Source organism: Hypanus sabinus, chromosome 1 (genome assembly GCF_030144855.1).
Source record: "Hypanus sabinus isolate sHypSab1 chromosome 1, sHypSab1.hap1, whole genome shotgun sequence".
NCBI classification, from domain to species: Eukaryota; Metazoa; Chordata; class Chondrichthyes; order Myliobatiformes; family Dasyatidae; genus Hypanus; species Hypanus sabinus.
In genome coordinates this window covers 196,075,620-196,093,814 of record NC_082706.1, presented here as the reverse complement: position 1 = coordinate 196,093,814, position 18,195 = coordinate 196,075,620, and the positions used below count along the sequence as shown (strand labels likewise).

The 18,195-nt window shown below is 38.5% G+C and overlaps 1 protein-coding gene across 1 annotated transcript in view; it reads left to right on the top strand.

Annotated features, from left to right (window-relative positions):
- csmd3b (CUB and Sushi multiple domains 3b) overlaps positions 1 to 18,195 on the top strand; it is a 2,186,187-nt gene that overhangs the window by 1,504,020 nt on the left and 663,972 nt on the right. Inside the window, exons 11-12 of the mRNA XM_059983996.1 lie at positions 1,383 to 1,486; positions 13,710 to 13,822. Of these exons, the coding sequence (XP_059839979.1) occupies positions 1,383 to 1,486; positions 13,710 to 13,822 (217 nt within the window). The remainder of the gene's footprint in view (positions 1 to 1,382; positions 1,487 to 13,709; positions 13,823 to 18,195) is intronic.

The following is an 18,195-nucleotide window of genomic DNA, read 5'->3' as shown; positions in this document are numbered from 1 at the left end:
AGCCCACCTAGTCTGTGCTAAATTGATCTTCTGTCTAGTCCCATTTCCCTGCACCCTGACTATGGTCCTCAATACTCCTCATCTCGTCAAACATCTTTTAAGTTTTACAATTGACCCACATCTACCACTTCCACTGGCAGCTCGTTCCACACTCACACTTTCCTTTGAATGAAGAAGATCCCCCTCAGATTTCCCTTAAATATTTTTCCTTTCACCTTAAACCTATGATCACTAATTCTATTCTCACCCAACAAGATAGGGACACTTAGCTCCCAGTGGAGCATAGGCCATCGATGACCTCCTGTCTCCATTGTCCTCTGAGGTTGATGGGATGGTTGGAGTTCAACACTTCTACAATCCATTGTACAGGAGATCGGCCTATAGAGCTGCACAATAGATCTGTTGATTAGCCTTACTTAATTCCACCTCTCACAACAGAGATGTAGGGTTGGACTTTGAGAGGCTTATGTTCCCCTGATCCCCCTCTATTTACACCTCCTCCAGACCAGACTACTAACATGTCCTCAGCACCCCCTCATGGTCAACGTAGATACTTTTCATTCATTTTCCCTTCCACTCCATCCTACCATAAACAGAATCTTCTTTGCGCCTACATACAATAAGTATATAACTTTTCTGTTATTCTCATAGTTCTGAAACCAGGCATTAACTATTTCTCTCTTTGCCAATTCTACCAGACTTGTTAGATATTTTAAGCATTCTTTGTTTTTATCTCAGTTTTCAAATATCTGCAGTTCTTTTCGGGGTCTTTATTAATTGATTTTGCTGCCTGTCAGAGCACCATGGGTTGAAATAATCTTGCTATATAATGCACATTGTAATGTGACTCTGCAAAGAAATTATGTTTGATTTGCCATAGCATTTAAGATCTTATATTGCTAATCTTTGCACACAGCAAATTTAGTTCAGTCAGAGCAGAAAGAAGTGGCTTGGAGCTACAGAGCAAATAACTTGCTTACAGTGTAGAAAATATACACTGCACCATATCTTTGTTTTCACTGCAGCAAGAGTTTCATAACTATCACTCAAATGCTTTATAATCTGCCTAATGTAATCAATACCAAGTAAACAACAAAAATGCTGCCCCATTCTAAGAATTCTATTAAGTATGATTCACTAAACTGGTACTTCAATGAGTGATTTCAATGCTTCTGGACATTTTAATATAATTTCAGGAAAAAAGCAGAAAAACATAATGGCTGATTTATTGACATAGTTTGTTATAGTGGAGTCATAAACTTCCATTGAGATAGATAATGTCTGACACTTTTCCTGTTATGAATTTCATATAGTCTGTGAAAAGTCATTTTGTAAGTTACCTGCTAAATTAACTATTATTGTCTCATCTGTTTTAAACCCAGGTGATTCAGATTGACTTTGAAGAATTTGATTTGGAGATCGGCTATGACACCCTCACTATTGGCGATGGAGGAGAAGTTGGTGATCCAACCACTGTTCTTCATGTGTAAGTACTTATTGATGACCTACAGAGCACTGTGCAAAGGTGCACGTATGTATAGTTAGACTTATACACAGTATCATAGTAATTATATGTACTACACTGTACTGCTGCCACAAAAATAGGCATATGTGAATGATGGTAAATCTGATACTGATATGGGTCCCTTTTGTGGACTGAGAGTGGGAAGGGGGCAGGGAGAAGGAAGTCATGGTTGCAGAGCGGGGAGCGAGTGGGAGGCACCCCGAAACACTCTGTACTGATCAGTAAACTAATTGTTCAGAATCAAGTGATCTTGCCTGGTGTCTCAGGACTGGGTGGGTCTGCACCCCCCACCCAACCTCACACCCTCCCCCCATCCTTGGCACTCGTCTGCCACCTATCCTACATCCCTCCTGTGGTGCACTGCCCTTGCCGTTTCCATCATTCTTTGCTCCCGTCAGATTTACAAACTCACTCTTCACCCCACGTTGAGAGTACAGCACTCTGTAATTATCTGAATTAAACTAGAGTACATGAAATTATTTGAATTATGAAACATACTTTTATTCTTTCTTAAATATTGAACTTACATAATATGTATCAGAAGATAACTGGTAACAAAGCCATGTGGCCTCTTCTAATTTAGGGCCATAGTCAAAATAAACCCCACCAAATGAAACCAAGCAGTGTGGGAAAATGGTGCAGATCATTAAGTTTGAAAAATTAAGTAATAGAAATTAACATTTTGGATTGAAGCATTAATCAAAATATCAAATATTGAAAGGCCTAGATAGAGTGGAGGTGGAAAGACTGTTTGCTATAGTGGGGGTGTCTCTGAAAACTGTCCTTTTGGAACAGAGATGAGGAGGAATTTCTTTAACCAAAGAGTGATGATTCTCTGGAAATCAATGCCATGGATCATTGCGGAGACCAAGTTATTGAGTATATTTAAAGTAAGGTTTGATAAGTTCTTGATCAGTCCGGGCATTAATGATTACAGGGAAAAGGCAGGAGAATGAGGTTGACAGGGACAATAAATCAGCCATGAAGGAATTTCGGAGCAGGCTTGATGGGTCAAATGGCCTAATTCTGCTTCTATGTCTTATGGTCTAAAACTGGAAGGAAAAAATAAGGAGTTAAAACAAGGAAAAAAAGATCAACAGAAATCACCACCTGATGTACTGACAGAAAGCTGTAAAAGACAAAGGTATTGAAAGATCAAGGGGAAATTGTGAACAATGAATGGGGACAGAAAGAGATACAAAAAAATGAAACTGCTGCAGTCAATAATCCAATCAGAAAGTAGAAGTAATAAGGAAGTAATTGAAAGAACACGAAGTCACAGAATGTTCATGCCTCAAAGCCATTTGACCTATCACAATATAATAATGAGTCTCCAACCCACAACTTAATCTAATTGTTTTTATGTGAATCTACAGTATGTGCCTCCATCCCTCTGGGAATCTTTACAAAATGTTGATTTTTGTCCATTTGCTTTCCTAGAGTTAATCTTTGAACACCGTTTCTTTATTTTTGCTGTTATATTTACTGTAATATGACATATCATCCATCTTTCCATTTACTATCCTAAACTTAATATTATGCAGCAGAAATTCAACTGTCACTTAGTGGCTAAAAATTAAGGTAGATGTCATTGTTTTAAAGGACATGACTTGATGAACATACTCGTGCTTGTGCAGACCTTGGAAAAATTCTGATGCCTTGGACGAATCCAATACATATTTGTTTTATTGATATACAAGCTGATATTCTCTGTTCTGGTACCTTTGGTACCTGACTGGTGCTGGGCCAGGGAAAATGCCAGACCACAGAATCTTACCCCAGTCCTCTTCCTTTCAGCAGGAGAAATGTTTTTTTTTCAAGTGTGGATATCTCTCAGGTTACTTAAGGGTTCCGAGAAGTGACCATAAAGTGGAAATGTTCCTCTCAGTCAGAAATGCTGACTGCTGAGGTGACAAAAGTTGCACTGGTTGGTAACCTAGCTACAGATTAGTACAGCTATTAGTTCATGATATACCCAAGTTAGAATTACTTCATTGGTATGGATCAGGACTATGAATTCAAACCATCCCCAATCACAGGAGTAGCTAGACAATAGAATACCCCACCAGAGAGCTTCAGCTGGTATGAAAACCTCCCCTTTTCATTTTGTTGCTTTTCAATAAAAATAAACATTATTTTAATTCACACCCTTATTGGCTTAAGAATTGCAGAATGAAGCTTTAAATAGAGATTCTGTTTATCATGACTTGGAGAAGAAGGATGAACGAAGTGAAGCCTAATTAATCAGGCAGCATAAGAAAAAAGAAAGACCACTCTGGTGCCAAAGGACTTATCAGACTAAGTGTATTTTCTTATATATTTCTTACAACAGAACAAACAGTGGTTTTGTCATGAAAATTTGAAAAGGTTATGTTCACTGTTGGAGATCTGTTCATAACCAGCACCTGCATCATTAACAGCTTTAGATTTTAAGCCTCAGCTAACACCAATAAACTACAGGGAGGTTTTAAATTTTGTTTTGATACTCCATTTTAGGATACTTATTTATTGAGATACAGCGTGGAATAGACCCTATCGGTACTTTGAGCCACGCCGCTCAGCAATTCCTCGCCTTAATCCTCACCTAATCTTGGGTCATTTACAATGGCCAATTAACCTACCAACTGGTATATCTTTGGAAGGTGGGAGGAAACTGGAGCACCCAGAGGAAGCGCACACAGTCTTGGGAAATTGTACAAAATCCTTCTGGCAGTGGCAGCAATTGAACCCAGATTGCCTGTACTGTAAAGCGTTGTGCGCTCCACTGCGCTACCATGCCACCCTAATTATGATACATCATTTCATTAGATCATAAGACACAGGAGCAGAGTTAGGCCATTTAGCCCATTGAGTCTGCTCAGCCATTTCATCATGACTGTTCCAATTTTCCTCTCAGTGCCAATCTCCTACCTTCTCCCCATATTCCTTCATGCCCTGACCAATCAAAAATCTATCAACGTCTACCTTATATATACATTAAAGACTTGGCTTCCACAGCTGCCTGTGGCAAAGTATTCCACAGATTCACTACTGTATGGCTGAGGAAATTCCTTCTCATCTCCGTTCTAAAAGGCTCCACCCTCCCCCATTCTGATGTTGTGTCCTCTGGTCTTAGACTCTCCCATCACAGGAAACATCCTCTCCACATCCAATCTATCAATTCCTTTCACCATTTGATATGTTTAAATGAGGTCATTGCTCATTTTTCTAAATTCCAGCGGGTGCAAGCCCAGAGCCATGAATTGAGTCTCGTGTCTCTTCAGCCACCTCTTTCAGAGCTCTTGGGTGTACACCAACTGGTCCAGGTGACTTAGCTAGCTTCAGACCTTTCAGTTCTCCAAGAATCTTCTCTCCAGTTATGGTAACTTCACACACTTCATGCACGCTGATAGCTGGAGCTTCCTCCATTCTGCTAGTGTCTTCCATTATGGAGCCTGATGCAAAATACTTATTTAGTTCGTTCACCATTTCTTTGTTCCTCATTTCTACTTCTCCAGCGTCGTTTTCCAACAGTCCGATATGCACTCTCACCTCCCTTTTTTATTTTGTGTCCTCCTTAATAGTATTGGCTAGCTTACTTTTGTATTCCATCTTTACCTTAATTACTTTGTTAGTTGCCTTCTGTTGGTTTTTAAAAGCTTCCCAATCCTCCAACTTTCCATTAATTTTTGCTCTGTCCTCTAATGGGCCCTCTCTTTGGCTTGTATGTTGGCTTTGACTTCTCTTGTTAGCCACGGTTGTGTCAATTTTCCTTTGGAATACTTCTTCCTCTTTGGAATGTATATACCGTACCCTGTGTCTTCTGAATTGCTTCCAAAAATTCCAGCCATTACTGCTCTGCCATCATCCCTGCCAGTGTTCTTTTCCAGTCAATTCTAGCCAACTCCTCTCTCATGCCTTTATAATTCTCGTATCTCTACTATAATACTGATACATCTGACTTTAACCTCTTCTCATATTTCAGGTTGAATTCAATCACATTTTGATCACTTTCCCTAAAGGGTTCTTTTACCTTAAGTTCTCTAATTAATTCTGGTTCATTGCACAACACCCATTCCAGAATAGCTGATTCTCTAGTGGGCTCAACCTTGAACTGCTCTAAAAAGCCAACTTGTAGGCAGTCTAGAAATAACTTCTCCTGTAATCCAGCACCAACCTGATCTTCCCAATCTACCTGCATGTTGAAATTCCCTATGACTATTGTAAAATTACCCTTTTGACATGCATTTTCTATCTCCAGTTGTAATTTTTAGGCCACATTCTTACTACTGTTTGGAGGTCTATACACAGCTCCCATCATGGTCTTTTTACCTTTGAAGTTCGGGAAGAGCTGAATTTATGACCACGCCCATGGATATTATTTATTTTCTTAAACGATACAGTCCTTCTGGCACTTTGATACACACTACCCCAACAACCCATCAACCCCCCTCCCCTCTGTCACAGCTGAATAGCTCTGACCTAAATCATGGGACAGCTTATCCAGTAGGTCTTCAGACTGTAAACTGTGGGAGGAAACCGGAACACCCAGGGAAAACTCACGTATTTCATGACATACAGACTCCTCTGAACTGAACGGCGAATTCAGCACAGCTAAACTGTAGTAGCGTCGCGCTAACCGCTACACTGTCATGGTGCCCAGATTCATCACTCCTTTATATTCAAGCCACTTATTACTGTGTGTCAACATTTTAGCCTAATTATTTTATCCTCCTTATTTTGAGTTAGTTACTATGTCGAATGTCAAGAAATAGTGTGGAACTGCTGGGTCGCGAGGAGAGACAAGTGTGTGGCTTGCACTCACAGTTCATTACATGTTGAATAAATGGTTACATAATGAGTAACTCACTGGATTTGCAGAAGACCAATGATCTGAATCATGGATTTTCATCCTTTTGTGGTCGATGGGAATTTAAATTCAAGGAAATTTATTTAGAAAGTAAATATAATGGCAACGAAAAAACGGAGTGAATGTAATACAGTTCCTACAGGAGGGCAAGGTGGATAAGACATTGTTCTATTCTCTCAGTGTTGTGTACTTGCTCACCTCCTCTGGGACCTAACAAGGGTAGAGTTTCCCCGGTCCTCACCTTCCACTCTGCTATCCTCCACATTCAACAGATTATTCTCAGCAATTCTGAGTACATTCCACCACCATATAATGACCCTCATTCAGCATGGTGTAAGGAACATCCCACTTCTTGATTTCCCAGTTTACTGTTCTGTTCCTACCAATCCTCCCCTTCTTGATGGTATACCCCTCGATTAGTTGTCACTGATCAGACAACTTGTCATCCACTTGTCCCCTTCACCACTCCATCAGAGCCATCACCCTCTTCACAACCTTTCAAGCTTTTTTGCCTTCTTCCCAGTTCTGAAGAAAGATCAAAGTTTAATGTAAATTTATCATCAAAGTACATATATGTCACCATAAACAACCCTGAGATTCATTTTCTGGATGGCATACTCAATAAATCCAGAATAGAATCAATGAAAGACCACGTCAACTTGGTCGTTCAATCAGTGTGTAAAAGGCAACAAATTGTGCAAATACAAATTGAAAGAAATAATGATAATGAATAAACAAGCAATAAATATCAAGAACATGAGATGAAGAGTCCTTGAAGGGTAAGCCCATAGGCCATGGGAACATTCCAATGATGGAACAAGTGAAGTTGAGTGAAGTTATCCCCTTTGATTCAAAAGCCTGATGGCTGAGAGGTAGTAGCTGCTCCTAAACCTGGTGGAGTGAGTCCTGAGGCTCTGTACCACTGAGAACAGAGTATGACCTGGGTAGTGGGGGACCCTGATGATGGATACTGCTTTCCTGCAACAACGCTTTATGCAAATGCGATCAATGGTGGAGAGGGCATTACCCATGAAGGACTGGGTCTTATTGGCTACATTTTATAGGATTTTCCATTCAAGGGATTTGACCTAAAACATTAACTTTGTTTAGCTTCCTACATTTGCTTCCTGAACTGCTGAGTATTTCTAGCAATTAATATTTTTGTTACAAACATCTCGGTGAATCCCTTCCTGATTCTTTCTGCAGTGGTGTGTCAGAACTATGCACAATTAATGCTTTGTGTAACAGCAAGCCTATAAAATGCCTTTACAGAACAACACACACAAAATGTTGGAGGAACTCAACAGGACAGGCAGCATCCATGGAAATAAATAAACAGTGGATGTTTCAGGATGAGACCCATCTTCAGGACAGGAAAGGAAAGGAGAAGATGCCAGTATAAAGAGTTTTGGAGAGGGGAAGGTGGACAGGCAGATTCCAGGTGAGAAGAGGCGGAGGGCAGCAGAGATCGCGGGGGGGAGCAGTGAGAGAGGGTCTCACCGATGTCCTGTCAAGGAGAAGATTTAAACTTCTTCAGGGTTTGCAACCCTTGAAGAGACTTCACAGTGGAGGAGCAAATTATAACATTAAACATGAGAAATTCTGTGGATGCTGGAAATCCAAAGCAACAACTTTTTACTCATCCTTTCCTTGACATGGGCTGTGAGGCAATTACAGCCCTCCCCTCTAATGAGGACATTTGCAGGGCAATGATCTTCTTTTAACTACTACCATCGAGCAGGAGGTGCAGGAGCATCTTCACCAGGTTCAGGAATATTATTACCCTACAATCATCAGGCTCTTGAACCGTTGTGGATAACTTCACTCACCACAACTCTGAACTGATTCCACAACCTACAGACTCCTTCAAGGAATCTGCAACCTGCTTTCTCAGTACTATACACTTTTATTGACCTCTTTTGTCCTCTTTTTTGCAATGGTTGTTGCTTTGTTGCTGTATAGTTTTCATAAATTCTATTGTATTTCTTCATTTTCCTGTAACTGTGAGAAAATGAATCTCAAAGTAGTGAATATAGATGTAGTTATGATAATAAACTTACTTTGTCTTGACTTTGACTTTGAGAATGAAATCCATTCTTTTTACTGATCCCTACCTTCTGTATAAGCCAGCCAGTGGTGTACCGGCATTTGCTCCAGACTTCGTGGCAGGTGGACCTGGGTTCGAATTCAGCCAGCTCTTTGCATACTTTCCGTTGTGCTCACATGAGCATAGAGCTAGCAACTTGGGCTTGCGAAAAAACAGGCAAATGCTAAAGAAACAACAAGGTTTCCACCTGATGCACCTCAAGGCGCGGAGAGGGACAACAACCTTCTACATAGAAAAATCACCCTGTTAATATGAACCAAAATCATTCCATTCACCACGTGTGCTATTTGCTGGCATGCAGATTGCAAGACCATAAACTCTCACCTTACTTAGATGGTAATGGCAATCAGTTTCACGTTACATCTTCAGCAGGATTTCTGCTTTATGATTAATTACTGCTCTCACAATGATCATTACACTTTGTCACAAGGGCACCAGTGTTGCAGAAGAACACTGTGTGAAGGACAAACAAAAATATACAAGAACTGAGCAAACTAGAGGACCATCTGTAGTTTGATTCTGACGTCTGCCTTAGTCTGAAAATTTGTTGAATGCTCTTTCAGTCCCATCACATAAATTGTGTTCGGTGAACACTATTATTAAGAGGTGATTGATGGCAGATTCTCACAAGAGTATCATTAAAACAAAATAATGAATTATTTAATGCTTTTAATCTTCTCATGAAACACTGACTGCAAGTGAGTGAGGTGATACCTTTGAAGGATGACATTATTCAGCACTCCTTCATAGATGAATACAATATTGTTACTTGGAAGACCCAGTCTTTATATTTGTATCCCACACTTAACTCTCTATCTTCAGAATACAATCTTGCTTCTCACAATTAATCATCACATCCCGTGGCTGAAACATCATCATCATCATGTACATGCGAAAGTCTGCTGATGCTGAAAATCCAAAGCAACACACACAAAATGCTGGAAGAACTCAGCAAGTCAAGCAGCATCTGTGGAAAAGAGTAAACAATCAACGTATTAGATCGGGACCCTTCTTCAGGACTGAGAAGGAAGGAGGAACATGCCAGAATAAAAAGGGGGAGGGGAAGAAGACAAGCTGGAAGGTGATAGGTGAAGCCAGGTGGATGGGAAAGGTCAAAGGCATCATGTATTTATTTTCTTCAACACTGCAAAAAAAAAAATCAGGCTTTTCACTCTCACTTACTCCAATAATTTACTTCAACTTTTATTGCTCTATGTCCTATCGGAAGTGAGGATTTTCTGCAAAAGCTAAGATTCTTTCTCTCAGGGTTCCCCATGTACTTGATTAGATGTAAGTCAGTCTGACATATTTTGAGACTTCCGCAAGAACCGGACAGTCTGCAACTCTGTGCTGCATGAAGGCAAAGCACCATTAAAACCAAGATCTTAAGGGCACCAAAAATTTTTAATTACCAATGTGGAAACATAATTCCCAGTCTTAGAAAGAATCAGTTTTAGGTTTAATATCACTGGCATAAGTTGTGAAATTTGTTGTTATGTGGCAGCAGTGCATTGTAATACATAAAAATAAAAACTGTAAATTACAGTAAGGACAAGAAAAAAATCTGCAGATGCAGGAAATCCAAGGAACACACACGAAATGCTGGAGGGAAAAAAGAGTACTCTTTTCCTGGCCTGTTGAATTACAGTAAGAAATCTGCATATATATTTTTTTAAGTTAAATTAAATGAGTGGTTCAAAAAGAGGAAAAAAATTAAGAAGTATTCTTCAAAAAATGAATAATGTAGTGTTCATGGGTTCAATGTCCAGTCAGAACCCTGAAGACAGAGGGAAAGAAGATGTAACTGTGTTACTGAGTGTGTGCCTTCAGGCTCATGTAACCCCTCCCTGATGGTAACGATGAGAAGAGAGCACGTCCTGAGTAATGGGGGTCCTTAATGAGGGATGCTGTCTTTATGAGGCATTGCTCTTTGAAGATGTCCTGGATGCTGGGGAGGCTGGTGCCTATGATGGTGCTGACAGAGTTCACAACTTTCTGCAGCTTATTTAGATTCTGTGCAGTGGCCCAGGAAATGTAAACCGATACATAAACCTCAAAGAGAGAATCAATGGATTATCTTCTACTCTTCCCAAAATATTGATCTTATACCTTGTAACTCAATTGCTGCTCTAACTTTTAGATTGGTCTTCAACTCCTCTATTCAGTCTCTATGCTGAATTGACTAGGTAATCCTACAACTCTCAGCCGGTGGAGGTTCATAGATGCTCAGCTGCCACCACCCTTACCTACAATGTCATCCAATCTTCCTGGACCTGTGAGCGTAGAAGTATCTGTATCACTGCCCCAGGCTCACTTTGCACATATTAGAAGAAGCCATGCAGAACCCAGTTATCTATCTAAATCGTGGTAAACACTTCCGTCTTCCTGATGGAACCTTCCGGATCAACACGTATTTTCTCCAGTTCAATCATTGCCATGCTTGAAAGAATTTTGAACAATATCTTCAATGTAACAAAACCCATTAAGGAACTCTGCATGGGAGAAAATAAGATTTTCTGTGAATTCTAGACTGTATAATCTAACCGTTTTTATGATCTTGCATCTGATTGTTTACCTGCACCGCACTGCATGCTTGCACTCCTCCCCCCCATTCTGGCTTCATCCCTATTCTTTTCCAATCCTGATGTAGGGTCTTGGCCCAAAATATCAACTGTTTACCCCTCTTCATGCATGCTGCCTGATCTACTGGGCTACCCCAGCATTTTGTGTGTGTTACTCTGCACTTTCTCTGCAGCTATTATACTTTATTCTGCATTATTTATGTTTTGCTTTATTCTACCTCAGTGCACTGTGTAATGACCTGATCTGTGTAGAAGACAAACTTTTATTGTATCTCAGTACATGTGAAAATAAAAAAAAAAACAACTCCAATTCCACTTGGTTCATAGAACGGAGTGATTTAAACCAAACAGAGAAATTTGGAGAAACAGATATTGAGAAAAAACCTCCTGTTTGGGTGGAGTTACAACTAGAGGTCATGGGTTAAGGGTGAAAAGTGAAAAGCATAAGGGAAATATGAGGGTAACTTTCTTCACTCAGAGGGTTGTGAGAATGTAGAATGAGCTTGCCAGCACAGGTATTGCATGCAAGCTCAATTTCAGCATTTATAGAAAGTTTGGATAGGTACATGTATGGCAAGCATATGAAAAGCTATAGTTCAGGTGCAGGTCGATGGGACCAGGCAGTTAAAAAGGTTTGACATGGACTGGATGGGCCAAAAGGCCTGTCTTTGTACTGTATTTTTTTATAACTCTATGACTCCAAAATAAATGAAATGGTTTAGTAATTGCATATAACTTCAAATTACCATATATTATGCACTTCTTCCAAAGACTGAATTTGAGATTTCTTAGTCTGTTACCAGAGAACCTGGATCACTGGACTAGTATGGACTCAGACAACCCAAATGAGTTACTACTCCAAGCACAAATGTAATCATAGCTTACAATGAAATGGTAAAATAATGTATAAATGAAAACTGCACAATTTACTCCTTTCCTACTGCTGTAAGGAAACTGTTAGAAATGTAGTGATTCCAGATGCTTCCATGCTTTGGCAGAAGACTGCACTGAGTATACAAAAAAAGTCCTGAAGGGGGTGAATTGAAATTTGCTGTTTGGCCATTAACTTGGAGGAGTGGCTTAGGCTTAATTGGTCCATGGCAGAAGTTGTCTGATTTATGCCGCAATGAATTCTTAGGTCTTTGATAAAAGACAGTCAATCTGCTCTGTCAGATTACTATCCAGTTTGCAAAATTGAAAGTTCCTCCCCAATCTATGAAATGACTTCACATAAGGACTGAAATAGTACAAATGCAACTGAGATAATATTTCAAATTTTCAAGAAAGCAATCAACATATCTGTTCTGTTCTGTTTTCCCTTCCTTCAGTAAAACTAGTTCCTTCTTAAATTACTTTTTCACCTTCTTTGTAGGAAATGCATTTAATTATTTTCCGAAATTTTGCTTGTAAGCAAATAGAATTTATTTTCTATATTGTATGGTGTTTTGAAAACTTTGGTTATATTCATCCCTTCCCTGGTTTAAATTTATTTTCATTACATTTCCACCCTTTTGATGAGTTATGTTTTATTTTTCAGTTTAAGCAATCTTTTCCAATAGTACAAAAGAGGAGTGCTACAGTAGCTGGAATATTGAATGGAAATTAAAATTACTGGACATACTGAGCAAGTCGTGCTGTGTCTAAAAGAGTTAGCATTTTGCATCAATGACATTTTATCAAATTTTACAGTTGACCTGAAATATTAATTCCCCCTTCTGTCACCAGATAGAAGAGAGAATTTATATTCATCTGCATCTCATGTTCTAGATATTTATTGATTATTTGTGTATTTATTTATTTGTTTGTTTGTTTGTTTGCTCAATTTGTTGTTTTTTGCACATTGATTGCTTTCCATCCTGTTGGGTTAGCATTTCATTGATTCTATTACAGTTCTTGGATTTGCTGAGTATATTCACAAGAAAGTGTATCTCAAAGTTGTATATGGTGACATATATATACTTTGATCATAAATTCACTTTGTAGAATATGCCTGGCCTGTTGATTGTAGACATTTTGGTATTTGCTTATGATTACCTTGCTTGGACATCCGAAGCATGCGCCATCGTTGGCCATAAGGCAAACATGTTCATCCCCAGAGCTTGTTTTACACTGAAGTCTCATTTCCCATCATTACTAACAAATGATTCAATTTGATTTAATCCTTCTGGAAACCACTTCATGTTTGAGCTTTTGTATTCAACGGTGTTGTATTTTGATTCTGCATTAATATCCAGAAGTATCATATTGACCAGTATTATGCTTTTGCATTGTAATTAGGCAAATATAGATTGTGTTATGTTTTGTAACTTCAAAGGAACACATGCAAATCTGAAATGAACTTCACTTTTACTTTAAGCGAGGCACACACATATCATGTGGTAGTGTGATGATGTATGCAAATAACATATTTTTTCATATAACTGATTATTAATTATTTAAATAAACAAAAATGCTTAATCAAACAATTTATATATATATACAGAATTACTCAAATATTACTAAAATATTAAATGCACAGTAGATTGTATACTGAAAAAAGTAATTGTTTTTAGTTCAGCTAGTCCTTATTTTGAAAAAAATACAACTTCAGAAACAGCATTAGTAAAACTGACATCTGACATGTTTTCTTTTCCTTATTGGCCCCAGGTTGACAGGTAGCTTTGTCCCAGATTTGATCGTAAGCAAGAGCAATCAGATGTGGCTACATCTGCAAACAGATGAAAGCATCGGATCAATTGGCTTCAAGATAAACTACAAAGGTAAATGATGAAAAGCAACTCATATTCTCATATTCAAGTAGGTTTAGGTCAACATTCTGAATGGAGTGTTTCAGTGAAATGAGCTCTTGTGCATCATATACTAATTATAACCTGCAAGTTGCTGATTTCCTGGTTTGATCAAAATGAATTGCCTTGAAATGGCAGAGGAGGAATATGAATTGCATGAAAACTCCATGACTGAACCCATAATAAGACATAAGATGTAGATTTTATTAACATGGGAGATTCTGTAGATGCTGGAAATCCAAAACAACACTCACAAAATGTGGGAAGAACTCAGCATTTCAGGTAGTATCTAAGGAAATTATTAAACAGACAAGATTTTGCTCTGAAACCCTTCCCCTGGACTGGAGATGAAAGGGGAAGATGCCAGAAGAAAAAGGTGGGAGGTGGGGAAGGAGGATAGCTAGAAGGTGATAGGTGAAGCCAGGTGGATTGGAAATGTATACTGCTGGAGAAGATGAAATCTGATAGGAGGGGAGAGTGGACTATGGCAGAAAGGTAGGATGGAGGGGCACTAGTAAGAGGGTGATAGGCAGGTGAGGAGAAGAGATATGAAACCAGAGTGGAGAGTAGAAGCAGAGGGAAGGGGAATGAAAAATACTGGAAGAAAAATTGACATTCATGGTTGAAGGCTACCTAGACTGATTATGAGGTGTTGATCCTCCACCCTGAGAGATTTATTACTTCTACGTATTATTTTATTATAACTCATAGGCAATTTAGTAATATCTTGACTAAAAATACATTTTCATTTTAGGAACAGTAACTTAAGTCTTCTCTGCATGGATTTTAAATACCAGAAACTAATTGTGTTCAATATTCAAAAGAAAAATACAATGGGGTTCTATACATTTATTTAGCTAAATATAGGAAGATTAAATGCATTGACACTAATCCCTAACGTACAATAAATTCTATTCCTTCACCATCAACTGCATCCCTCTGCAGTTATCAGAGAATAATTAAAACAACTTGGAATTTCATGGTTATATTTGATTGTTAAATGAATTAAATGCTGCAAAGCATCCTTTTCATCAACAAGAGAGTTAATTACATCTCAGAGTTTGCTCCTTAGCCCCTCTACTTATAAAACTCATCAATGTTTGCTCCAGATCTGACAAATGCAGTAAATTCCCCATAAGCCAACTATTCTATAGAAGGTTGAGATAATTTAAAACTTTTTTTCTTATCTCTAAATTGTATTTGGTTTTGTTTGCCCATTATCCCAGTTAAGCAAGCTTCAGTTTCAAAATTCTCACCATTATTTTCAAAAGCCACCTTCATTTTTACTGTCTCCATCTCTGTTTTGTTAACAACTATAAACTTCTATGGGATCTTGTCGACCCTCTCATCTGGCATCTTGATTATCCTTTGAATATTAAAAAAATTAAATCTCATAATTCAACATCTTCTTCATCTTAGAGAGTAGGGGTGTGTAAAACTCTACTCAGAGAACAACAAACACATTGGAGGAATTAGCCTGACCAGCTGAGTTCCTCCAGCAATTTATGTGTGTTGCTTTGGAGGAATTAAGCTTGTAAATCTTTGTTGCTGTCAATTGCAAACATATCTTTCCTTGGAGCAACACCCAAAAAGCTGGAGGAACTCATTGTAGTGGAGATGTTGTCCCAATCTGCTCTGACTGAGATTTGCAAGTCAAGAAATCAATTATCCCATTGCAGAAGGAGGTACTGAGGCCAAGGTATTGAAGCTTATTGATTTGTTTCAAGGGGATGAAAGTGTTGAATGCCGAGTTGTAGTCAACAGATAACACCTTCCTTCTTTACCCAAGAATATTATCCCCCCCACATAATTACACTCCAATTTTAATCTTTTGTACTTAAGACTTTCAGATCATTCAAATACCTCACATACTCATGGTCCCCCATTTTCTATTCTGCTCATTACAGCAAAACTGTCAGACTTGTCCAACATAATTTCTCTTTCATAAATCTTTGTTGATGCTTCTTAATCCTAATATTATTTTCCAAATGCCTCTTACTTAACTAATAATAGATTCAAGCATTTTCTACAAGAAATACCGGAGGGGGAAAGTAGTTGAAATCTTGTGATGTTTGGATCTTCAACAGCACCAAGCTTTTGCTTTGAAGGTACCCGAGACATCCCTTCCACTTTATCTCACTTTCAAGCACGTTGTTCCTTAATACAGCCATTTGACCAAAGTTTTGGTTATCTGGCATAACGTCCACTTAAGCAGTTAGCATCAGATTTCATGTGACAAACTGTCAGAGAAATGCATACGATATACATCCTTAAATTCTTTTTCTTCGCAAACATCCACCAAAAACGAGGGAGTGCCCCAAAGAATGGATGATAGTTAAATGTTAGAACCCCAAAACCCCCCCAGCTCCCCCCTCCCATGCACAAGCAGCTGCAAAGCAATGACTCCTCTCCCCCACCAGCAAAAAAAAAAGGATCGGTGCCCTCCACCGAGCACTCAAGCATGCAGCGAAGCGTCAATAAAGACACAGACTTGCAGTAACCCAAAGTCTGCTTGTTCACCAGGTAATTTGACATACCACAGGCTTTCTCTCTCCCTAATAAGGGAAAAAGAAGTGGCCCCATTCCACAGCAAGAGGGGAGACATAACAGACAACTCACTGATCTGTGGTGTTAAAAGTCTGTTGCATTGCTTTTTTCAAGCTCTGCGCCTAGAGAGTTCAGGTCTGTTTTAAACTAAAGGATTATGGCAGTTAAAAGCAAACAAATTGGTTTCATAAAATATAGAAAATCTGCTGTTCTGGAAGCTAAATAAACTTCAGAAAGTTGACTTGCTTGATTAAATAATAATCAACACAAAATAAATTATACCTTGCAATATGTCTGACCTCTACACCTACATCTGTAAATCCAATAACCATTATAGAATTAATGAAAGACCGCCCCCAACAGGACATACAACAAGTGTATAGAAGACTTAATAATAATAGTAGATTTAAAAAAATCATAATAATGCTCTTTCCTGTCCAGGACTTGTGGGCCTGATTAATTAGAACATAGTAGACTGGTTTCTTGGCATATAAGTGTACAAGTGCAAAAGCTGCAACATTTTTTTCTCTGGTGATGCAGATTGGATACCCTACAATAAAATTCAATTATATGAATTCAATGTGGTGGATTCTATCAGCATTAATACACTTCAATTTACTCTACTGAAATACTCAAAGGTAACACTCGACTGCTGATTTTTACTAATCTCTCAAAGTGGTGTTTAAGTTGCTATTCTTTTAAATTATTTTCTAATAGTTTTGATTATTATATACTGAATATCTGCTCCAATATTTGCACCAGCAATAAAATTGTCATGAACACAAATTTTATGGAAGTGAAGAAGATAATTGGAGGAGAAATTAGTGAATATAGTTGGCATGGACTTCAGTAAATTATCTGACATTGTCCTTCATAATAGGCTGGTCCAGAAGAGCCTATCTATCTATCTATCTATCTATCTATCTATCTATCTATCTGTCTATCTATCTATCTATCTATCCATCTATCTGTCTATTGATTGATTGATTGAGATACGCAGCAGAATAGGCACTTCCAGCCTTTCGAGCTACACCACTCAACAGTCCCTCAATTTAATCCCAGCCTAATCACAAGACAATCTACAACGATCAACTAACCTACCAACTGGTGAGAGGAAACCGGGGAACCCGCAAAGCCCACGTAGTCACAAGAACCCAGGAAATTTCTTGCAATTTGTCCAGTTCCAGTTTTTTTTTGTATGTACAAATGGCGGTAAACCGCATTGTTGGTACTGCAGAGCATTGTGTTAACCACTGCACTGTCGTGCCACCCAGTTGATAAACTGGATCCAAAGTTGGATTGGTCATACAAGATAGCTAGTGGTAGATCTGTGTTTATCTGACTGGAGTTCTGCATCTAGTGCTCTGTAAACATCAGTGCTGGGATCTTTGTTTTTTAAACTATATGCTCATGGATGAAAATACATGTAATCTGATTAGTAAATTTGCAGTTGATACAAAAGTTAGTCACTGAGTCAGTGATGACAGCTGGAGATCTCACTTTCCATGTTTATAAGTACTCTCACCATGGCTGTTACTGAGATCCTGTCCCAGATACTATCTTTTTTGTTCATTTCCAATTTAGGAACTGTTCACATTACAAAGAATTCTCAGGAATGGAACCCCATTATAATGTGGAACTGCCTGTACTTAGTTTTGACTTACTATATTTAAAGTTCAAGCAGAAGCATATTTACTGTCACTGACACATGTTGTGAAGTATGTAGGTGCGTGGCAGCAGTACAGTGCAATACAGAAATGTAATATAAACATTAATAAGAAGTATACAGTATAAATTAA